This window comes from Bos mutus, chromosome 18 (assembly GCF_027580195.1).
Source record: "Bos mutus isolate GX-2022 chromosome 18, NWIPB_WYAK_1.1, whole genome shotgun sequence".
Taxonomy (NCBI): domain Eukaryota; kingdom Metazoa; phylum Chordata; class Mammalia; order Artiodactyla; family Bovidae; genus Bos; species Bos mutus.
The window spans coordinates 10,850,539-10,872,132 of record NC_091634.1 but is presented as its reverse complement, the minus strand read 5'-3'; the positions used below and the strand labels follow the sequence as shown (position 1 = coordinate 10,872,132).

The window sequence follows — 21,594 nt, the reverse complement described above, 5'->3', positions numbered from 1 at the left end:
TAATGAAACTGGATTATTGTCCAGCTCAGTCACCGTCATTCACTATCAAAACACACAGTCACGATTTCCCAGGCACATATAGTGTTTGGTAGATAATCAAACTAAAAAACTAACATGCCAAGTTAGATAACATTGTACTGTTTTTCAATTCCAGCTGGACAGTGTCCCATTTTCACAATCACCATGGTACACACACAAAAGAAAAACCTATCAGAAAAAACATCTCACAAATACTGTCATGTTCAGTTACTGACATTAATAGAAATACAAAAAGACACAGACCTCAAGTCTCTGTTCTTCTCACAGGTCCCCATGGTCACATCCATTCATGACCATTTATTGTTGCTTCCCAACAGTGGCATATAATCTTTAATACAAACTACCTTGAAAGTGAAAGTTGCTCAGTTGTGTCCAACTCTTTGCGACCCCATGGAGTATACAGTCCATGGAATTCTCCAGGCAAGAATACTGGAGTGGGTAGCCATTCCCTTCTCCAGGGGATCTTCCCAACCCAGGGATCGAACCCAGGTCTCCCACATTGCAGGGAGATTCTTTACCAGCTGAGCCACCAGGGAAGCCTAGGAAACAGAGATTCACATTTGCAGAAACTATCCCATCAATATAAACAACTCTACAGTGTTCCAGACATCGAATTGCATCCACAGGCTCACCTAAGGCAATACACACTCATCTTTTCAACTGCCAGACCCTGCTCCAGTCTTTCATACCCAGGCAAGCTCGTCATGGCCCAGCTCAGGGTCATTTCCACAACTTTTACCCCAGATGCCTCAGCTCACTGAGGCCTAAGCCCCCTAACTGAGAGAATCAATTCCTAGGTAGGTTGACAAGAAGTCCGAGGTCCCAGAGGAGGAGATAGGGGTCTGGAGTTCTCAAGGAGGAGAAAAGGACAAACATTTTGTTCTTTAAGCCCAGAGCTGATGATTGCACAACAAAACAACTCATCTTGCTCAAGGATATGTTCTGCCTTAAACTCTGTACCAATGATAATATAACAACAATGTATCCTGCTTGTGGACATATTTCTCCTTCTTGAGAACTTTCTGACTAACCCTGTCATCTTAAAATATATATTATATCTCTGTTCATTTCCAAGACAAACCATTCAATATCAGTAATCCAAGTCTATGCCCTGACTAGTAATGCTGAAGAAGCTGAAGTTGAACAGTTCTAATGAAGACCTACAAGATCTTCTAGAACTAACACCCAAAAAGATGCCCTTTTCATTATAGGGGACTGGAATGCAAAAGTAGGAAGTTAAGAAATACCTAGAGTAACAGGCAAATTTGGTCTTGAAGTACAGAAGGAAGCAGGGCAAAGGCTAATAGAGTTTTGCCAAGAGAATGCACTGGTCATAGCAAACACCCTCTTCCAACAACACAAGAGAAGACTCTACACATGGACATCACCAGATGGTCAACACCGAAATCAGACTGATTATATTCTTTGCAGCCAAAGATGGAGAAGCTCTATACAGTCAGCAAAAACAAGACTGGGAACTGACTGTGGCTCAGATCATGAACTTCTTATTGCCAAATTCAGACTTAAACTGAAGAAAGTAGGGAAAACCACTAGGCCATTCAGGCATGACCTAAATCAAATCCCTTATGATTGTATAGTGGAAGTGACAAATAGATTCAAGGGATTCAATCTGATAGAGTGCCTGGAGAACTATGGATGGAGGTTTGTGACATTGTACAGGAGGCAGAGATCAAGACCATCACCAAGAAAAAGAAATGCAAACAGGCAAAATGGTTGTCTGAGGAGGCCTTACAAATAGCTGTGAAAAGAAAAGTGAAAGGCAAAGGAGAAAAGGAAAGCTATAAGCATCTGAATGCAGAGTTCCAAAGAATAGCAAGAAGAGATAAGAAAGCCTTCCTCAGTGATCAATGCAAAGAAATAGAGGAACACAATAGCATGGGAAGATTAGAGATCTCTTCAAGAAAATTAGAGATGCTAAGGGAACATATTATGCAAAAATGGGCACACAAAGGACAGAAATGGTAGGGACCTAACAGAAGCAGAAGATATTAAGACGAGGTGGCAAGAATACACAGAAGAACTATACAAAAAAGATCTTCATGACCCAGATAATCATGATGGTGTGATCACTCACCTAGAGCCAGACATCCTGGAATGCGAAGTCAAGCGAGCCTTAGGAGGGCTGGTGGAGGTGATGGAATTCCAGTTGAGCTATTTCAAATCCTAAAAGATGATGCTGTGAAAGTGCCGCAGTCAATATGCCAGCAAATTTGGAACTCAGCAGTGGCCACAGGACTGGAAAAGGTCAGTTTTCATTCCAATCCCAAAGAAAGAAAATGCCAAAGAATGCTCAAACTACCACATGAGTGCACTCATCTCACACGCTAGTAAAGTCATGCTCAAAATTCTCCAAGCCAGGCTTCAACAGTATGTGAACCATAAATTTTCAGATGTTCAAGCTGGTTTTAGAAAAGGCAGAGGAACCAGAGATCAAATTGCAAACATCCATTGGATCATTGAAAAAGCAAGAGAGTTCCAGAAAAACATCTATTTCTGCTTTATTGACTATGTTACAACCCTTGACTGTGTGGGTCACAACAAACTGTGGAAAATTCTTAAAGAGATGGGAATACCAGACCACTTGACCTGCCTCTTGAGAAATCTGTATGCAGGTCAGGAAGCAACAGTTAGAACTGGATATGGAATAACAGACTGGTTCCACATTGGTAAAGGAGTGTGTCAAGGCTGTATATTGTCACCCTGCTTATTTAACTTATATGCAGAGTACCTCATGAAAAATGCTAGGCTGGATGAAACACAGGCTGGAATCAAGATTGCCAGGAGAAATATCAATAACCTTAGATATGCAGATGACACCACCCTTATGGCAGAAAGCGAAGAAGAATCAAAGAGCCTCTTGATGAAAGTGAAAGAGGAGAGTGAAAAAATTGGCTTCAAGCTCAACATTCAGAAAACTAAGATCATGGCATCTGGTCCCATCACTTCATGGCAAATAAACAGTGGAAACAGTGACAGACTTTATTTTGGGGGGCTCCAAAATCACTGCAGATGGTGACTGCAGCCATAAAATTAAAAGATGCTTGCTCCTTGGAAGGAAATTTATGACCAACCTAGATAGCATAATGAAAAGCAGAGACATTACTTTGCCAACAAAGGTGTGTCTAGTCAAGGCTATGGTTTTTCCAATAGTTGTGTATGGATGTGAGAATTGGACTATAAAGAAAGCTGAGTGCCAAAGAATTGATGCTTTTGAACTGTGTTGTTGGAGAAGACTCTTGAGAGTCTGTTGGACTGCAAGGAGATCCAACCAGTCTATCCTAAAGGAAATCAGTCCTGAATATTCATTGGAAGGACTGATGTTGAAGCTGAAACTCCGACACTTTGGCCACCTGATGCAAAAAACTGACTCATTTGAAAAGACCCTGATGCTGGGAAAGATTCAAAGCAGGAGGAGAAGGGGACGACAGAGGATGAGATGTTTGGGTGGCATCACCAACTCAATGGACATAAGTTTGAGTAACCTCCAGGAGCCGGTGATGGACAGGAAGGCCTGGTGTGCTGCAGTCTGTGGAGTTGCAATAAGTCAGACACGACAGAGCAACCGAACTGAACTGAACTAATCCTGTCACCTTAAAATGCAAATTGTGGGAGTGGGCCTAGTAAGACCTTTACAATCTTGAGACATTCTTTTGATTTATTGCAATGACCAATTTAAAAAGTATATAGCTCCCTTGCTAAGACTAGCGAGGGGGGGACTCTCCGTCCACTTTCTGATGTCTATGTCAGAAGCTTTCTCTGTCACTTTTCATACTTTAATAAAACTCTGCTACACAAAAGCTCTTGAATGATCAAGCCTGGTCTCTGGTCCTGAAACTAAATCTTTTTCGGAGATCACAAATCCGACATCGTTCAAGGTAAGCTATCATAACCCCCATCTCCACCTGCCCTGGACTTGAGAATGCCTTCCTCGACCTTCATTGACAACTTCTTAACTTTCCCTCAGCCACACCAAAGACAACGAAGCCACTAGGTTCGGCCAATACTCTTCTCTCTCCGGCAAAGATCAGAAATTCAGATTGGCTTTAGAAAAGGCGCCCCTGACAGGCTGAGCCAAGTTGCATGCTGGGATGAAGGTCCAGGTTCCCATCTTCCGGGGGATTCGCTGGCCCCGGACTACATTTCCCAGAAGTCTTTCGGCACAAATCCTCTCCGGGCGGGGCGAGTTTGCGGAGAGCGCTTCGAAGTGCTGGGCTAGAGCCTCTGAGGATTTTCGGGCTCTTATTTCCCATGAACCTCTGGGCCTAAACTAACCTCAGTCTCTGGGTCTCTTTCCGGTGTTTCCGAGATTTTTGGACTCTGCGTGGTGAGTTGGACGAGTTGGAGGAAGTGGTCAGCCCCCAGTCAGGGTGGGAGGGCTCAGCGGACTTCTCCAGCGCCCTGTCAGAAACGGCAGTGAGGGAGGGAGGCGCTCGAGGTGAGAAGGCCCGGCGGCTGACAGGTTGTGTGGTGTCCGGAACCTCAAGCCTGGTGTGTGAGCGAGAGTCTGAGAAAAATGGTGTGTGACAGACGGCGTGACAGAGCCAGAGTATGTCTCCCTAACGGTGTGCGAGATTGGGATTGTGTGACAAAGTGACGAGGTGCGTGGTCTTGTTAGTACGTGTGGTTTGCTTTGGCGGACGCTCTAGGTTCCCTCAGTCGCTGCCTGAGTTAAATGACCACAAGAAAAGAAGCCCTGTATTAAGCCTTAGAATGTGTGTTTCCGGCAAGAAGACACAGATCGAGTCTTGAGAATTTTACAGTTTTACATCTGGAAGCGTCCTCATCACAGTCTCCTGGGAAGATGTGTACGATTCCTCTTTGCGGGGCCAGCTTCACGTGTCAGCACCACTGCAACCAGACCTCTGTCCCCAGGAATTGCTCTCAGCTGAGTTGCAGCTTCCCCTTTAATTCCGTTTGTTTGTGTGTGGACGACGGCAGATGTGCCCCCGGAGAGTGTTTTGTTTGTTTTTAGTTAGGTCTGTCTGTGTTCCAAGGAATTCTGGTGTCTCACGATTTCTTCTCATCCCTTCTCGCTGTCCCTACCGACCCCCTCACCCCCACCTCCTCCACCACCTCCGGTGCTGCTGGGTTTCTGAGACGACCCTGAGAAGTAGGAAAGAACTGTTGTATATTTTTTGTGTTGCATACTTAGAAATCAAGGTTCAGGTGAATTTGTCTTTCTTTTTTTAATTCATAGTTCCCTTTGTTTCTTATCTCTCTCTGCTTCTCTTTTTTAAGTCTTTATTGAATTTGTTACAACGTTGCTCCTGTTATATGTTTTGGTTTTTTTGGCCACAGGGATCGAGCTCACACTCCCTGGATTGGAAGGTGAAGTCCTAACCACTGGACTGCCAGGGAAGTCCCACCTTTGTTTATAATTATGAGAATTTTTGTTTTCCTTGACGTTAAGTATCTCCATTAGTAGTGTCTGTCCTGGGCCTTCTGGTGAATGACCCACCACGCTGATGCAGCCCTCTCCCCAGAGACCCCCTATTGTCCTTCTCCTCAGTCAGTAGCCATCTGTTCATATGGCAAATTGTTCAAATCCTCGAATGCATTGGAAGGCATTTTTCAAGGATTATATCCAAATGTTTTAAATTGACCATTCAGTGAAGAATGAGAATGGTGTAGCCACACTGGTTAAGTATCTACTCTGTAGGAAATATTGTTGTGTTTATGTGTGTAGATTTCCCTGCTCTGACTTTGAAGGGAAAAAATAATTTGTGTTCATTCACAGGAGAATCTTGACAGTGAAAGTGTCTCACTGTGCTACAGCTACAAGATGTTGAGGAGCTGGTAGGTGTCATTTGTTTCAGACCCACTGATTTTCAGTGTTGGGCCTGTTGGTTCATTTTTCTTCATGACTGAATTCCCTATCACTCAATTTTTTACATTTGGAAATATCTTTATTTTTCTAATTGGGCTTCCCTGGTAGCTCAGCTGGTAAAAATTCACCTGCAATTCAGGAGACCCCAGTTTGACTCCTGGGTCAGGAAACTTCCTGGCGAAGGGATAGGCTGCTCACTCCAGTATTCTTGGGCTTCGCTGGTAGCTCAAGATGGAAAAGAATCTGCCTGCAGTGTGGGAGACCTGGGTTCAGTCCCTGGGTTGGAAAGATCCCCTGGAGACTGGAACAGCTACCCACTCCAGTATTTGTGCCTGAAGAATTCCACAGACAGAGGAGCCTGGCAGACCACAGTCCATGGGGTCGCAAAGAATTGGACACGACTGAGCAACTTTCACTTTTATTTTTCTGATTTCAGAGTTAACACGGGTTTGTTGCAAAACATTCACCAATCTGGGAAATGTATAGAAAAGGAAGTTAAAATTATATCCCATAGAGTTAATCATTCTTATTATTTTGATGTCTTTTTATTCAGTTGTTTAAGTCAGGACAGGCTCACTTCAGCACACCTGGACTAAAGCTTCTTTTTCCTTCTGCAGCTCTGGCTTTTCTGGACTCTGTGCTTCACCAATAGAGGAACTCTATGGAGCACTAATTAGTTCCTGGGATTCTAGAACCATGACTGACGTAAGTTGGTCTTTCTCCTTGACATGTTGTGATGTTTAGGTCACGTGGATCTTTTCCTGAATTACCCTAAAGCTTTCTACTTAACAGAACCCCCTCCTTGAACCTCCTTCTCAGTTCTTCCTGTTCCAGTAAAGGGTGATGCCAAATATCCCAGCGTCTGCCCTCTGTGCCATTTCCAATCAGCACCATCGTATTCATCAACCACTTAACTCAACATCTCCTGTGGCTCAGTCTTCCATCAAGAGCAGTGAAGGGATGGAGTCCTCTAAGGGAAATATTTGAGCATCTGTCCAAGAATAACACAAAGAAATATACTGAACAATCAGTTCGCTTTTATTTATATACTAGGAAAACCAACAGTAGGTTGAGTTCATCATCTTTCAAAGGCATGAAGAGGATTCATATAAGAGGAGGAAAGAGGAGAGAATGAAGACTTAAGACCTTTGGAAAGCACCAGTTTTCCTTTTGCAAGCCAAGATGCTGATTAATTCATGTTCTATCTAGAAAAAAAACGGATAAAGTTTCCTCAATAGTTTTCCTTTTTCAGGCCAATATACAGCTATCAAAGAAGCGGGTCAGGGTGCTCTGCCCTTAGCCAGCTGAATGGTCACCCATGGGAAGAGTTTCAATTGTGTATTCTCTGGTAGAGCTTTGGTGTTTAACTGGCACAGATCCATATCAGGCTGTCTTAAGTCTTGCCTTTTGTTATTACTTCCATCTTCGTTCAGCCAGGGCTGCCCCGTTTCCCTTATTAGGGTTTCTCATTCCCATGACAGGTCTGTGGTGTGATGAGTTAGTGATGAGGGTTCCTTTGGATCACACAGGAAAACTTGGAACTTCTACACAGACCTGAGTTTTCCAGAAAGATAACATAGAATATAGGATTTCTTAGTTTCAGCTTCAGTTTGTATGAGATCACATGTTTTGTGAACTTTCAGGATTAGAGTGGGGAGTAAGTGGTTCTTTCCAGGGATTCCCTTATCAATAAACACCAGTGTCAAAGTCCATTTTGTTATTGACCAGGTTGTGACATCTGTGTCATGTCATGATCTTCTATCCGTATCTTCCAACTCGAGAACAAGGAATGTGTTAAGCGATGGATGGTTGATGGTACCACATAAGAAGAGGATCCAGATTCTTAAATACTGGATGATAACAGACTCCTGGAATTAAGAAACTCTTTAAAAGTTTTGTTCACCCTAAATGTGTAATAGTTATTAATCTTGTACATTCATATGATGAACTGAGTTGCATCTAATAAAAATGTTTTATGTATTAAATTCATCATAATAAGAAAAAAATGCTAACCACAGGGAACTATACTCAGTATTTTATAATTACCTATAAGGGAAAAGAATCTGAAATCCGTGTGCTATATACCTGAAACTGCTGCTGTTGCTGCTGTCACTTCAGTCGTGTCTGACTCTGTGCGACCCCATAGACGGCAGCCCACCAGGCTCCCCCATCCCTGGGATTCTCCAGGCAAGAACACTGGAGTGGGTTGCCATTTCCTTCTCCAATGCATGAAAGGAAAAGTGAAAGTGAAGTCGCTCAGTCGTGTCTGACTCTTGGCGACCCCATGGACTGCAGCCTACCAGGCTCCTCCATCCATGGGATTTTCCAGGCAAGAGTACTGGAGTGGGGTGCCATTGCCTTCTCCAATACCTGCAACTAGCACAATATTATAAATCAACTATACTTCAGTAAAAAATTAATATAAGAAGAAAAAGGAAAATGCCTATGATATAATCTAAGAGAATGATTCACTTGAGGTTTAATGGTAATCTTTAATTTAATGGAAATCATTTTTCTAAAATAAGAGATTTTATAGTACATTTGGGAAAAGTGGGGTTTTTTTCATATTTTTTTAAAGGGACAAGATGGTGTAGCAATTCCTATATATAAAGAATTTATGAAGTGGGCACATAGCAGGTTGTATGTATGTATACACACCCATAAACATCCCTGTCCCTTCCCACAACACACTTTTTATTTAATAGAGGAGAAACTAGGATTATTTTATGCATATCAGACAGATCTGGGAAGCTGAATTATCTCACAGTATACAGGAAGTTCTTTCTGCGGTAACAGGTTTCTTTTTGAACGTGTAGACACTCTGCTTTAATCATACTAATTTCCTTACTTTTTCCTACCCATCTGTTTCACAGGCTTTCAGCTGACTTGGTTGCTATATTTTTCTCTTCTTATAGGTTATCCTTCATACTCCTCTCTTTTTTCCTCTTGGGAATATTTTTTTAATTTCTTTAATTTCACAAGTAATGAGTGGGTTTTTGGTTTTAGGGCATGGTGACATTCAGGGATGTGGCCATTGACTTCTCTCAGGAGGAGTGGGAATTTCTGGACCCTGCTCAGAGGGACTTGTATGTGGATGTGATGTTGGAGAACTACAGCAACTTGGTCTCACTGGGTAAGGTCATATGCCTGAAATAATTTACTTTTCTATCTGCAACATCAGCTTTCTCCACTGGGAATTACAGGGCTCTTTTTGAAGAAATCAGGTGAATTTCACCTTCATGTTCTCAAAATAATGCGTTGGTATTCATTGGCTTAGAAGTGGGTTCACTGAGCACCTTGATCATCCCATCCCTCAGGGAGCTTCAACCCTCCTCTGGCCTTTTCTGCAGTGGCGTCTCTTCAATGACCAAGGAGCTGGATTTGTATTATGGGGCATATGTTTATTTCATAACTACTGTCAGAGAAACCACATTTCATGCTGTGTTTAACGTCAGCATTTCTACAGGTGATCTCTGTCCTTGCTAGTCATAGTGTGGTTCTTTTGTGTGAGGGACCATAGAAAAGCCAGAAGAGAGTTAGTGAAAGAGAGAGTACCCAGAAGTGAGTGAGGGAGACAGGAAGAGCCTAGGTGACAGGCTGTGGTGTTGGTTTCGGGGAATAATGTGGATTGTTCTCTCAGTGATTAGAAGCCATGATTTGGTTTATGTGGGGTTTTAACTTTTTTATTTTTAAGTGTTACACAAACACCTATCATCAACTTCTTCCAGGGTTTGTTAGAAATTGCACCTTGTCAGGTCCTACTCCAGCATCTGTATTTACTTATGGTCCCTGGTGATTTTTATTCACCTTAAAGAATTGCTCCCCTTTGTTATGTTCTGACCCACATATGGGAAGTACAGCTAGAAACAAAATCCTGATACACTGTGGCTCTCAGAAGAACCTCTCTACTTTAATAGAGTGGTGGATTGAATGAACAGAAATTCATTGCATGCTAAGTGAACATGTTCCTTTACTTCCAACATATTTAAAGTTGAAAATTACAATCTGAACTTTGCACTTGACAAAGTTAAATCCTACACTGAGTTAAATCCTAGAAATGTCTCACAAAACTTGTTTTCACCTTAGCAAAATAACAACAGTAACAATAATAACATTAATAGTTAACGTTATGCTTACTAAAAACCAGGCCCTGTACTGAGCAGAGCAAATACATGAATGTTTTTAACTTTTACAACATTCCCATGAGGTAGGTACTATTTTTAACCCTTTTTATAGATGAGATTACTGAGGCACATACACAGTTTAAATGACCTCCCAAGGTCACACAGCTGGTGGGGACACAGTGGCAACAGTTGAACCTAAGAAGTCTGGCTCTAGAATCTGTGTTTTAAAATCACCATTATGTGTTCTGTTTGCTCAAAAGAGGTAGAACCTGAATGAGCCTAAAACAAGGTCATTTTTCTACTTCATATGATCTCATGTTCATTCCCACTGTTTCGCTCTTCTCTGGAGTCTTTGTCAATATTATTTTTACCTTTATTGCAAATTTAACCAAATGTTTTGCACTTATAATTAAAAAAACAAACAAACAAAAATCTCTGCACCATTTGAGATTTCTTTTCCTGCAAGCAGACACTCCATTTCTAAGGAGAAGAGCCCTGGATAATTGCTGGGGATGTGAGGAGGTGCAAGAAGTTAGATCCCAGGAAGGCAAAGGCAGGAGGGAGCCATCAGCCCAGGGAACAACCTCACAGGTCACACAGGAGGAGAAAGGGAACAGCTGGGATGGTGTTTGGAAGTTCCTTATGAAGGACCAAGGCCTGTGGAGTGAAGGCCTGACACCTGGGAGAAGATAGAGATCTCAGTTTGAGCTACCAGAGAAACTTCATCCTGATCTCATTTCTGAGACTCCTTGTTTCTCTTCTTCTATTTCCCTCCCATTTCAGTGAGGAATTCTTTTTTGTTCTCGTTGGAACTATTTTACTTATATGTTGGATATAGCTATTTTCCAGCTGTTTTGCATTTGTGTATGTGAATGAATATACATACTCGTTCATCAATTCACCACATATTTGGAGTTCCTACTCCTAGCCAGGCTGCATACTGGGCACTATTAATACCATCAGGAACAAGATTGATAACTTGCTCATTCTTGTGTACTTTGTGTCATTGGGGAGAAACATAAATAAGTAAATAAATAGATAAATAGTATCATGTAATGAAACATGTTCATGAGAGGCAGGCAGCATAAGAGAACAGAAAATGATGGGAACTGATACAGCTAATTCAGATAAGGGGGTCAGGGAAAGCTTTTTTGAATAGAAATGTGAGGTCTAGAATCAGGTTATATGAATACCTGTGAACTGAAGGGCAAAGGTCCTGAAGGTGGTAAGGAACTTTATTGGAAGAACTCTAAGAAGGGTAGAGTTAGTAAAGGAGTGTGTACTGGTCCTGGAGATAAACACGGGTTAGATAATATACAGTTGTGTTGTTGTTTTCATAGGAATTTGGATTGTTTAGTTTCAGTCTGAAACCATTCATCTTTTCTTGATTTACATTCCTTATTTCTTGAATAAAAATTTACAGTATTATGTTTCAAGTATATAGCAAAGTGATTAAGTTATACATATATATGTGTGTATATATATATATATATTTCAGATTGTGTTCCATTATAGGTTATTACAAGATATTGACTATAGTTCCCTGTGCTATACAATAAATGCTTATTGTTTTTCTATTCTGTGTATAGTAGTTTTGTTAATCCCATACTCTTAATTTCTTCCTCCCCTGACTTTCCCCTTTGGTAACCATAAGTTTCTTTTCTATGTCTCTGTTTCTGTTTTGTATATAGATTCATTTGTATTATTTCTTAGATTCCACATATAAGTGATGTCATATAATATTTGTCTTCCTCTGTTTGACTTACTTTACTTAGTATGATATTCTCTAGCACCATCCATGTTGCTGGAAACGACAATATTTCATTCCTTTTTATGGCTAAGTAATATTCCATTGTGTGTATATATATCATATTCTCTTAAACCAGTTGTCTATTGATGGGCATTTGGGTTGTTGCCATGTCTTGGCTATTATAAATAATGCTGCTATGCACATGGGGTACATGTATCTTTTTGAATTAGAGTTTTTGTCTTTTCAAGATATATGCCCAGGAGTGGGATTACTGAATAATAATAATTGCTCTATTTTTATTTTTTTTAAGGAACCTCTGTTTTTGTTCTCCGTAGTGACTGTACCATTTTATATTCCCACCAACAGTGTATGAGGGTTCCCTTTTCTCCACACTGTCTCCAGCATTTATTACTTATAGACTTTTATGGTGGCCATTCTGACTGGTATGAAGGGATGCCTCAGTGCAGTTTTGTTGTGCATTTCTGTAGTAATTAGTGATGTAGAGCATTTTTTTATGTCCCTGTTGGCTATCTGTATGTGTTCTTTGGAGAAATGTCTATTTAGATCTTGTGTCCATTTTTTGATTGGGTTGTTTGTTTTTATTGAGTTGTATGAGCTGTTTGTATATTTTGGAAATTAACCCCTTTAATGAGACTTTTATGAGGAGGAACTTTGAGGCTATTAAATGTTGTATTCCTCTTCAAACTTTCGGTTTATTCATATGTTGGATTTCTAGTCAGTAGGTTGTAATTTGTTCTTCCCATTATTTATTTTGAAGCTCAAAATATATGAGCTGGTTCCAGAGGTGGGTGGGAACCCTCTAAATAGTAGCTTCTGTGTCCTTTGGCATGTCTCCATCACACTTAGAACACCTTATTTTCTGACATAACTCCATGTTCCAGCCCTAAAGTCAGCCTTTTCTTCAAGGTGCCCTGGTTCCTTTTAGTTGAGTATGGTATTTAGAAGCCAGAATCTGAGTGCTAGATTTGCTCATTGCTGCTGGGGAATGGCTGTCCCTAGGCCCTCTCAGTGAACAGAGTAGGAAGAGAATATGTTTATATGCAGCATGCATGTATGTACACACATTTACATCTATCCCATGAGTTCACACAGATGTCTCCAGTTCCTTTTCAACACTACAGGTTTCATTTCAGCTTATTCACCTTCCATATTTCTAACTCCCTTTTCTGACAATGAAAAACATGGGTTCCATTATTCTTAATCTATTTATAGTTGACCCTTGAACAACATGGGTTTGAACCATGAAGGTCCACTTATATGCAGATTTTTGTCAAGAAATATACAGTAGACTCTCCGTTTCCACAGGTTCTACATCCATGGAAAAGGAGGGTCAACTATGGGACTTTGCATCCTTGGGTACCTGAGGTGGGTTCTGGGACCAATCCCCCAAGATAACCACCAAGGGATGACTGTATTTATTTGATCAAACTCTCTGTGACTAACCAGTCTTCTGTTACCACTGCCACCACCACCTTGATCGCGTGATTGCCTTTCTTATCCCACTTGGACTGTGACAACCCATGCCAAGTCACTCAGCACATGAACACTTGTCCTTACCTTGCTTGCATTCTGACTCCTGACATGAGAAAACCTTTTTACATTGTGACTGTCCTCGTGCTGGCTGACCTTCAGATCCTGCTCTGGGCCTCATTTTATTAAAAACTGATCCTTGAGGATGCGTTTTGAAAATATTATGTGTGATGAGATGGAAAGTCTTCATTAAGCTCTTCTGCTGTATACTGAAGTGTAGTGGTTACCTTGCAGGAAACTGCCTGTGTCATTGTTTGAATTATGAGTTAAACTAGCTGCTTTTTTCATGGAACACCCTTTTTTTTTCCTTGAAAGAATGACTGACAGGCACACTATGGTTGAAGGCTTGAGTAGTTGGAAAACATTTTCTTCTAAATGAGCATGTCACTTTAAGAACAACTAAGAGTATTTATTGCCAATGATAAAATTTAAACTTTCAAGTAAAAATTAGAATTGTGTGAAGCTTATATCCATTATTTTGAACTTTACAGCTTCCCAGTAAATATTTTTCTGGTGAGGTAGATATATTTTTAACTTATGGTTTTCTTCGATATTATGTAATGAAATACGTCAGCATTTCAAATATCTGCAGAATTCAGTGAACCAGTATTTTTCAAATGACCAGTGCATGATATTACAGAATTATGCATGGATAAAAGAAAATCATCTAAAGTGTAATGGATTCTGTAACATAATATGAAAAGTTCATGGGTATGGTTGCATACTCCACCTTGGAACTAACCTTTTAAGAAACCATCACTTCTCATGTTTTACTGTATCAAAGAATAGCATCCACTATTACCTAAACAAGCTCATAGAATATTCTGCTATTTTATAATTATATATCTGTTAGAGGCTGGATTTTCTTCATATGCTATTTTCTTCAGTGCTATTTCTTCAACCAAAATAGCATTGCCACAGTTTGAATGCAAAAGAATCCAGTTGTCCTCTGTTAAGCCAGATATTAAAGAGACTTACAAAATATTTTAAGAAGTTATTCATTAATTTTTTGTTTTGGAATTTTTCTTCCAAATATGGTTACTTTTCATAAAATGTGTTATTTAACATTAATGATTTATCATTTTTATTTATTTATTTTTTTGATTTATCATTTTTAAATAAATTAATAACTTTTAATTTCTCAGTTTTAATTTCTAATATGGTTAATTTCAAAAGATATAGCCTACATAAACAAAAAAAGCTCTTTTGGGTCCTCAATGCTTTTTTTTTTTTTAACATCTAAAAAGAAGCTAAACTTCTGTTCATTTACTATCACTGTTGAGCCTTAAACAAAAACATTCAAATACCAAGTAATTATAATGGAAGCTCAATTCTTATTTGTTGAACTACTTATTGAGGCTAAGTTGTAAATAAGTGCACTCCTTTTAGTTTACATTTGGTCATCTCAAAGTAATTGTAATATTAGGTTGGTCAGTTTAAATACTGGCTTCCTTTTGGATATACACACAGTCTTCACATCCAAATGTTATTGTATATGAAACAATAAGAAATTATTAAATAAAATAGCAATAGTCAGTGCAGTTTAGGCCTGTGCCCAATTATTGTTGATTAAAATTGCTTCCCACAATCATTTCCACAGTACTCATCCAACATTTATTAGCTTACCAAGGTATTATACAATCACCAATAGGCAAAAACACTAGATTTGTATACTTTGTATTTCAGATATACTTACACATGCGCAAGCAAGCGATTCACCAATATTGAAGAGTATAAGAGTCTACTGAGACCAAAAAGTTTGAGAACTATTGCTCCAGGGTATGGTTCTTACTTTCAGTATATGGTCTTTCAGAGACCTCAAAGTAGATGCTTGGGAGTGTTCATTGAGGTCTTTCCATTTGAACTGGGTTGACTTCCAGTGTGCAACTTCTAGAATCTCTGGTTGTAGTCAATACCCCAGGCACCTTGTGATGCATAATATTTGGTTACAGATCCAAGGAAGAACCCCTGCATAGGTTCCTGGGGCTCCTTTGCATGGCTTCTCCTTTGATAAACCTTGAATCACAAATTCCACTCACCTTAGCAGCCCTGAATTCAGATCCTAATATCCTTTGCCCAGTGACTTGATTGGTGGAAGGGCACATTTTAGTTTAAGAGACTTTACAAAGGAAGATGATGAGGAACTTGTTAAAATGACCTTTGTGGAATCCTCCAGAAAACTGTCAAATCAGAACATGATGATGACAGAAAACAACAAAATTCTGTAAAGCAATTATCCTTTAATAAAAAATAAATTAAAAAAAAGGCCCCCCCCCCCAAAAAAAAGAACAATGAGATCAGAAGAGCTGAAAAATCACAACTGAATTTGTTGTTAGACAGGAGAGAGGCTTGTGCTTAGGAATTTACTAAGTCTCCTGATGCAGTTCACTTATGAGTATTATTTTCAATTTGTCTTTACTTCTAGTATAAAGGACTTTTTTTTCTGGTAAAGGAAATAAAATGTTGTGGTTTTCTTGTTTTCTTTCAGATTTGGAGTCGACATATGAGACAAAAAATACATTTTCAAAAAAGGACATTTTTGAAATAAATTTTTCCCAGTGGAAGATAAAGGAAAGAAGTAAAACCATTGAGCTCGAGGCATCCATTTTCAAAAATAACTGGAAGTGTAAGAGCAGATTCAAGGGGCTCCAGGAACACCAAGAGAGATTGTTCAGTCAAGTGATAATCAGCTATGAAAAAATGCCCACTTACAAAAAGCATGAATCTCTTATTGCACATCAAAGAACTCCTAATCAAGAAAAACCTTACATTTGTAAGGAATGTGGGAAGGCTTACAGACATGGCTCAAAACTTGTTCAACATGAGATAATTCATATGGCTAAAAAACATTTTGAATGTAAAGAATGTGGGAAGGACTTTTTAAGTGCCTATCAACTCACTGTGCATCAGAGATTTCATACTGGTGAGAAACCTTATGAATGTAAGGAATGTGGGAAGACCTTTAGTTGGGGATCAAGCCTTGTTAAACATGAGAGAATTCATACTGGTGAGAAACCCTATGAATGTAAAGAATGTGGGAAGGCCTTTAGTCGTGGCTATCACCTTACTCAACATCAGAAAATTCATATTGGTGTGAAATCTTATGAATGTAAAGAATGTGGGAAGGCCTTTTTTTGGGGCTCAAGCCTTGCTAAACATGAGATAATTCATACAGGTGAGAAACCTTATAAATGTAAAGAATGTGGGAAGGCCTTCAGTCGTGGCTATCAACTTACTCAGCATCATAAAATCCATACTGGTAAGAAACCTTATGTATGTAAAATTTGTGGAAGGGGTTTTTGTTGGGGCTATCAACTTACTCGACATCAGATATTTCATACTGGCAAGAAACCCTACGAATGTAAGGAATGTGGGAAGACCTTTAATTGTGGCTCTAGTCTGGTTCAACATGAGAGAATCCATACTGGTGAGAAACCCTATGAATGTAAAGAATGTGGAAAGGCCTTTAGTCGTGGCTATCACCTTACTCAACATCAGAAAATCCATACTGGTGAAAAACCTTTTGAATGTAAGGAATGTGGGAAGGCTTTCAGTTGGGGTTCAAGCCTCGTTAAACACGAGAGAGTTCATTCTGGTGAGAAATCTTATGAATGTAAAGAATGTGGAAAAACCTTTGGTAGTGGCTATCAACTTACTCGACATCAGATATTTCATACTGGTGAGAAACCCTATAAATGTAAGGCATGTGGGAAGGCCTTTAATTGTGGCTCAAGTCTGGTTCAACATGAGAGAATCCATACTGGTGAGAAACCCTATGAATGTAAAGAATGTGGAAAGACCTTTAGTCGTGGCTATCACCTTACTCAACATCAGAAAATCCATACTGGTGAGAAACCTTTTAAATGTAAGGAATGTGGGAAGGCCTTTAGTTGGGGTTCAAGCCTTGTTAAACATGAGAGAGTTCATACTGGTGAGAAATACTATGAATGTAGAGACTGTGGGAAGGTCTTCAATAGTGACTATCAACTTAGTGTTCATCAGAGATTTCATACTGGTGAGAAACCTTATCAATGTAAGGAATTTGGGAAGACCTTTACCTGTGGCATAAGCCATGTTCAACATGAGAGAATTAGTAATAATGATAAACCCTACAAATACAAAGAGTATGGGGAAGCCTTTATATGGACAGCCTATTCAAATGGGGCAGTTGATGCTGGTGAAACTTTATGACTGAAGAAATGTGAAAGAATGTGTTTGTGTATGTATATAGACAACTTACTTAATGTGAGAAGTCTTACTCTTGAGAAACCTTTTGAATGTAGGGAATGTGAAAAACCCTAAACTGTATGGATAACTGATAGCAGAAAATTCATATTAGTGAGGAATATTTTGAAAATGAGGACTATGAAAAGGCCTTTCGACTTCTGTATGATCTTGAACATCTATACTGATGTGAAACCATTTAAATGTAGGAAATGTGTAAAGATCTTTAATTCATAATACAAAGTCTCATAAGCGTTGGAAAAATTATGCTCATCAGAAACTGTTAAAGGGATTTGGGAAGATTTTAAATTTAGTTTGGTTCTTGCATATCAGAGAATTCATACTGCTGTGAAATCCTGTGAATTTAAGGAGTATGGGAAGACTTGTAATCATGGTAAACATCTTAAAATACATCAGGGAATTCATCCTAATGAGAAGCCATTTGAATTAGAATTGTAGGAAGGCCTTTATACAAGTGCTACTCCAGCTATTGTCCAGAGATGTTCTGCCAGTCTATAAAATCATTGCCTGTCAATCATGAGATAAATGCAGAAAGTGAGAGTAAATGTTTGGAAACTTTCATAGAAATTTGATATTGCCATAACATTATATTTTACAAAAGTATCAGTCAATGAATGATTGGAAATTAAAAATGAAAAGTTTGTCCTTCCCTCTCTAAGTTGAGAGACAACATTCATACTTTAAAACAGGAGACAAGTTACAAAGTAACTTAATTAGAATAAGAATTCTTCACTCGTCAGACAATGATTAGAGTAGCAGAATACTTAATACTTCATAAGATATGTATGATGTATACTTCATCAGACTTTGGTAAATCTGAATAAGGAAAAGTCAAGAAAGTTGGCAACATTGTAGAATCATTAATAAGAAAAGATATAATTAGAGATATGGAGTTTTTCTTTTTTTATTTAAGGCAACACAATCTATTTAAACATATTTGGATCAATAAGCAAAGGAAAAGACTGAAAAAAATTGCTCCAAGATCTCTTTTTTAGAAACAATAGTTGGAAATTGTCATCTTCTTAGGTATCAATTTCAAGAGGAAAAAAAAATTTTTTTACTATCTCATCTGGATAACATATATATCTAGTAACAAAACTAAATGGAGATAGCCTGTAAAAAGCAAAAGCTAGATTAATTGAATTTCCGTGCATGCCTGTTCAGTTGCTTGTCATGTCTGACTCTTTGTGAACTCATGGACTATAGCCCGACAGGCTCCTCTGTCCATGGAGATTCTCCAGGCAAGAATACTGGAATGGGTTGCCATGCCCTCCTCCAGGGGAACTTCCTGACCCAGGTAAATGCACAATTTTTAATTAAAATGCCAGTAAGCAGAATCCAGATGTAAGATTGCACAATAGAAAATAATTTTTATGAAATTATATGAAATAATTTAATAGAGATAAAAATATCCAAGCCCCAAATATTCTGGTTTAAATGGAAATATAGGCTAACTGACAAAAAAAAAAAAAAAGAATCAGTATAAGTTTAATTCATTCTGATAGTTCATCTTAGATTTGTGTGACTTTTAGAGTAGGAAATTACATGCAATGACTTAATTCTAAGAAGAATTTAATATTTGTAAATCAGAATGCATCTCAAAATTGGTGACTTTTCATTTTCATCTGGGTGGCTGTTATGATTTAGTGCCGACATGAAAGTATATTAGTTATGATGAAATAAAAGAATGTTTATATACTCAGAATTTGACCCTTTAAAAATGACTGATTTCCAAAAAATCAGTTACATAAGAACTGGACTGACAAATGTCTGTGGTTTATCTTGGTCATTGTTTTAATCTGCACCTCACTTCTCTGTCCATTTTTGCAGATAGGCCATCCATGGTATCTCTGTTCAGTCGTTTATGGTCTAGTGGTTGACAGCATTATTCTGCATAATTGTAATAATCAAATGTAATACAAAGCAGAATACTTTGAGTGTTTTAATAGAATATATCATCACCAGTTAGTATTTTACTCCTCCTGGGTACCATATTTACATGTTAACTAGGCGATATGGCGATAGCACCTTATCCTACCATTTCTGAATAGGTCTCAGAAGTCACCAGTGCTTAATAGTACTTGAGGAACAAAGGAAATTAATTCTCTGATTAAAGAAGCTTATGAAGCAGCATCTTCTAAAATACCCTCTTAAAAAAAATAATAAAATACCCTCTTAAGGAACTACCTAAAGTACCTTATCAGCTTATCAAAAGACTAAAGAGTAGTGAAGAAAATTGTTCAACTGTGTTTAAGTTGGCGTATCTCAAACTTCATTATGGAAATACTAATTCTCATGACTTATATAACATCTTGAGAGTGTGAAACTGCATTGGGAGGTGCAACCATAACTAAAAGAGACGATAAAGTTGGAAATTTCAGTCACCAAGTCTGATTATTTAGCTATGACAGGATGACAGTATCGTACTCTCAGTTGCCTTCTAATGTTTTCTCTTATGAGTAAATATCTTTGTTGTGTCTAAGTAGGCATGGCTCCTGAGTTTTATCAAATGCCATTTTATCATCTCTTCCTGCAGTTGTATTTAATTTGTTATACTGTGATAATTATTTATACTGACAGACTCTTTGACTTCTTCCTGTTTCTGGTATACTCAGGTTAGCCATTGGTGTGCGTGTGTGTCTGTGTGTGTGTGTTTTGGATGCACTACTTGATTTCACTTTCTACTATTTAGAATTTTTACATCTTGTGAGTGAGACTATCTGATGATTTTCTTTTAGAATATATTTTTTGTTTTTGTATTGCGATTACCTCTTCTTTAAAATTGCATGACTGTATTGGATTGTTTTGTTTTGAATTGGAGGTCCTTAATCATTTTTCTGACTCTTTGCAACCCCGTGGACTGTAGTCCACCAGTCTCCTCTGTCCATGGGATTCTCCAGGCAAGAATACTGGAGTGGGTTGCCATTTCCTTCTCCAGGGGATCTTCCCAACCCAGGGATAGAACCCAGGTTTCCCACATTGCGGGCAGACGCTTTAACCTCTGAGCCACCAGGGAAATCACTGCAGATGGTGACTGCAGCCATGAAATTAAAAGACGCTTACTCCTTAGAAGGAAAGTTATGACCAACCTAGATAGCATATTCAAAAGCAGAGACATTACTTTGCCAACAAAGGTCCATCTAGTCAAGGCTATGGTTTTTCCAGTGGTAATGTATGGATGTGAGAGTTGGACTGTGAAGAAAGCTGAGCGCTCAAGAATTGATGCTTTTGAACTGTGTTGTTGGAGAAGACTCTTGAGAGTCCCTGGGACTGCAAGGAGATCCAACCAGTCCATTCTGAAGGAGATCAGCCATGGGATTTCTTTGGAAGGAATGATGCTGAAGCTATAACTCCAGTACTTTAGCCACCTCATGCGAAGGGTTGACTCATTGGAAAAGACTCTGATGCTGGGAGGGATTGGGGGCAGGAGGAGAAGGGGACGGCAGAGGATGAGATGGCTCGATGGCATCACTGACTCGATGGACATGAGTCTGAGTGAACTCTGGGAGTTGGTGATGGACAGGGAGGCTGGCGTGCTGCGATTCACGGGGTTGCAAAGAGTCGGACGTGACTGAGCCACTGAACTGAACTGAACTGAATCATTTTTCTAGTTTAATCTGTTGATTTTCTTGTCTTTGAATTTCCACTTAGGACACAACAGTTTCACTGAATATCCAGCACAGTTCCTTTAAGGAATCTTCATAGTACCAGCCAAGATCCACATAAAAACATCATTCCAACATAGTCCCTAATTGAAAATCTTCCAGTATGTGTTCTGGAAGATACTGTGTTGGGAAGTCAGAGTGCCTTATAGGACTGTTATAATTAGCCATGTCTTTCAGAGTATACTGGAGAAGGTGATGGCACCCCACTCCAGTACTCTTGCCTGGAAAATCCCATGGACAGAGGAGCCTGGTAGGCTGCAGTCCTTGGGGTTGTGAAGAGTCGGACAGGACTGAGCGACTTCACTTTCACTTTCAGAGTATACACATTTCTTTCTGTGTATACTGGGAGGTAGAATTGCTTGAATTTGTTTA

General features: G+C 39.1%; 1 protein-coding gene across 11 annotated transcripts; it reads left to right on the top strand.

Moving 5' to 3' along the window:
- The first annotated feature begins 4,246 nt into the window (after positions 1–4,246).
- Positions 4,247–19,262, top strand: ZNF283 (zinc finger protein 283). Of its 11 annotated transcripts, none has more exons than XM_070387579.1 (6): positions 4,297–4,384; positions 5,359–5,388; positions 5,798–5,856; positions 6,505–6,592; positions 8,894–9,020; positions 15,801–19,262. In XM_070387579.1, exons 3-6 carry the CDS (start codon positions 5,843–5,845, stop codon positions 17,501–17,503), a joined length of 1,932 nt encoding a protein of 643 aa, XP_070243680.1. In that variant the 5' UTR covers positions 4,297–4,384; positions 5,359–5,388; positions 5,798–5,842; the 3' UTR covers positions 17,504–19,262. The 11 variants fall into 11 exon arrangements, with proteins under 11 accessions (XP_005897356.2, XP_070243678.1, XP_070243680.1 ...); XM_070387575.1 differs by having other exon boundaries at positions 4,299–4,384; positions 5,359–5,416; positions 5,799–5,856; XM_070387574.1 differs by having other exon boundaries at positions 4,362–4,495; positions 5,359–5,416; positions 5,799–5,856.
- Positions 19,263–21,594: the final 2,332 nt, after the last annotated feature.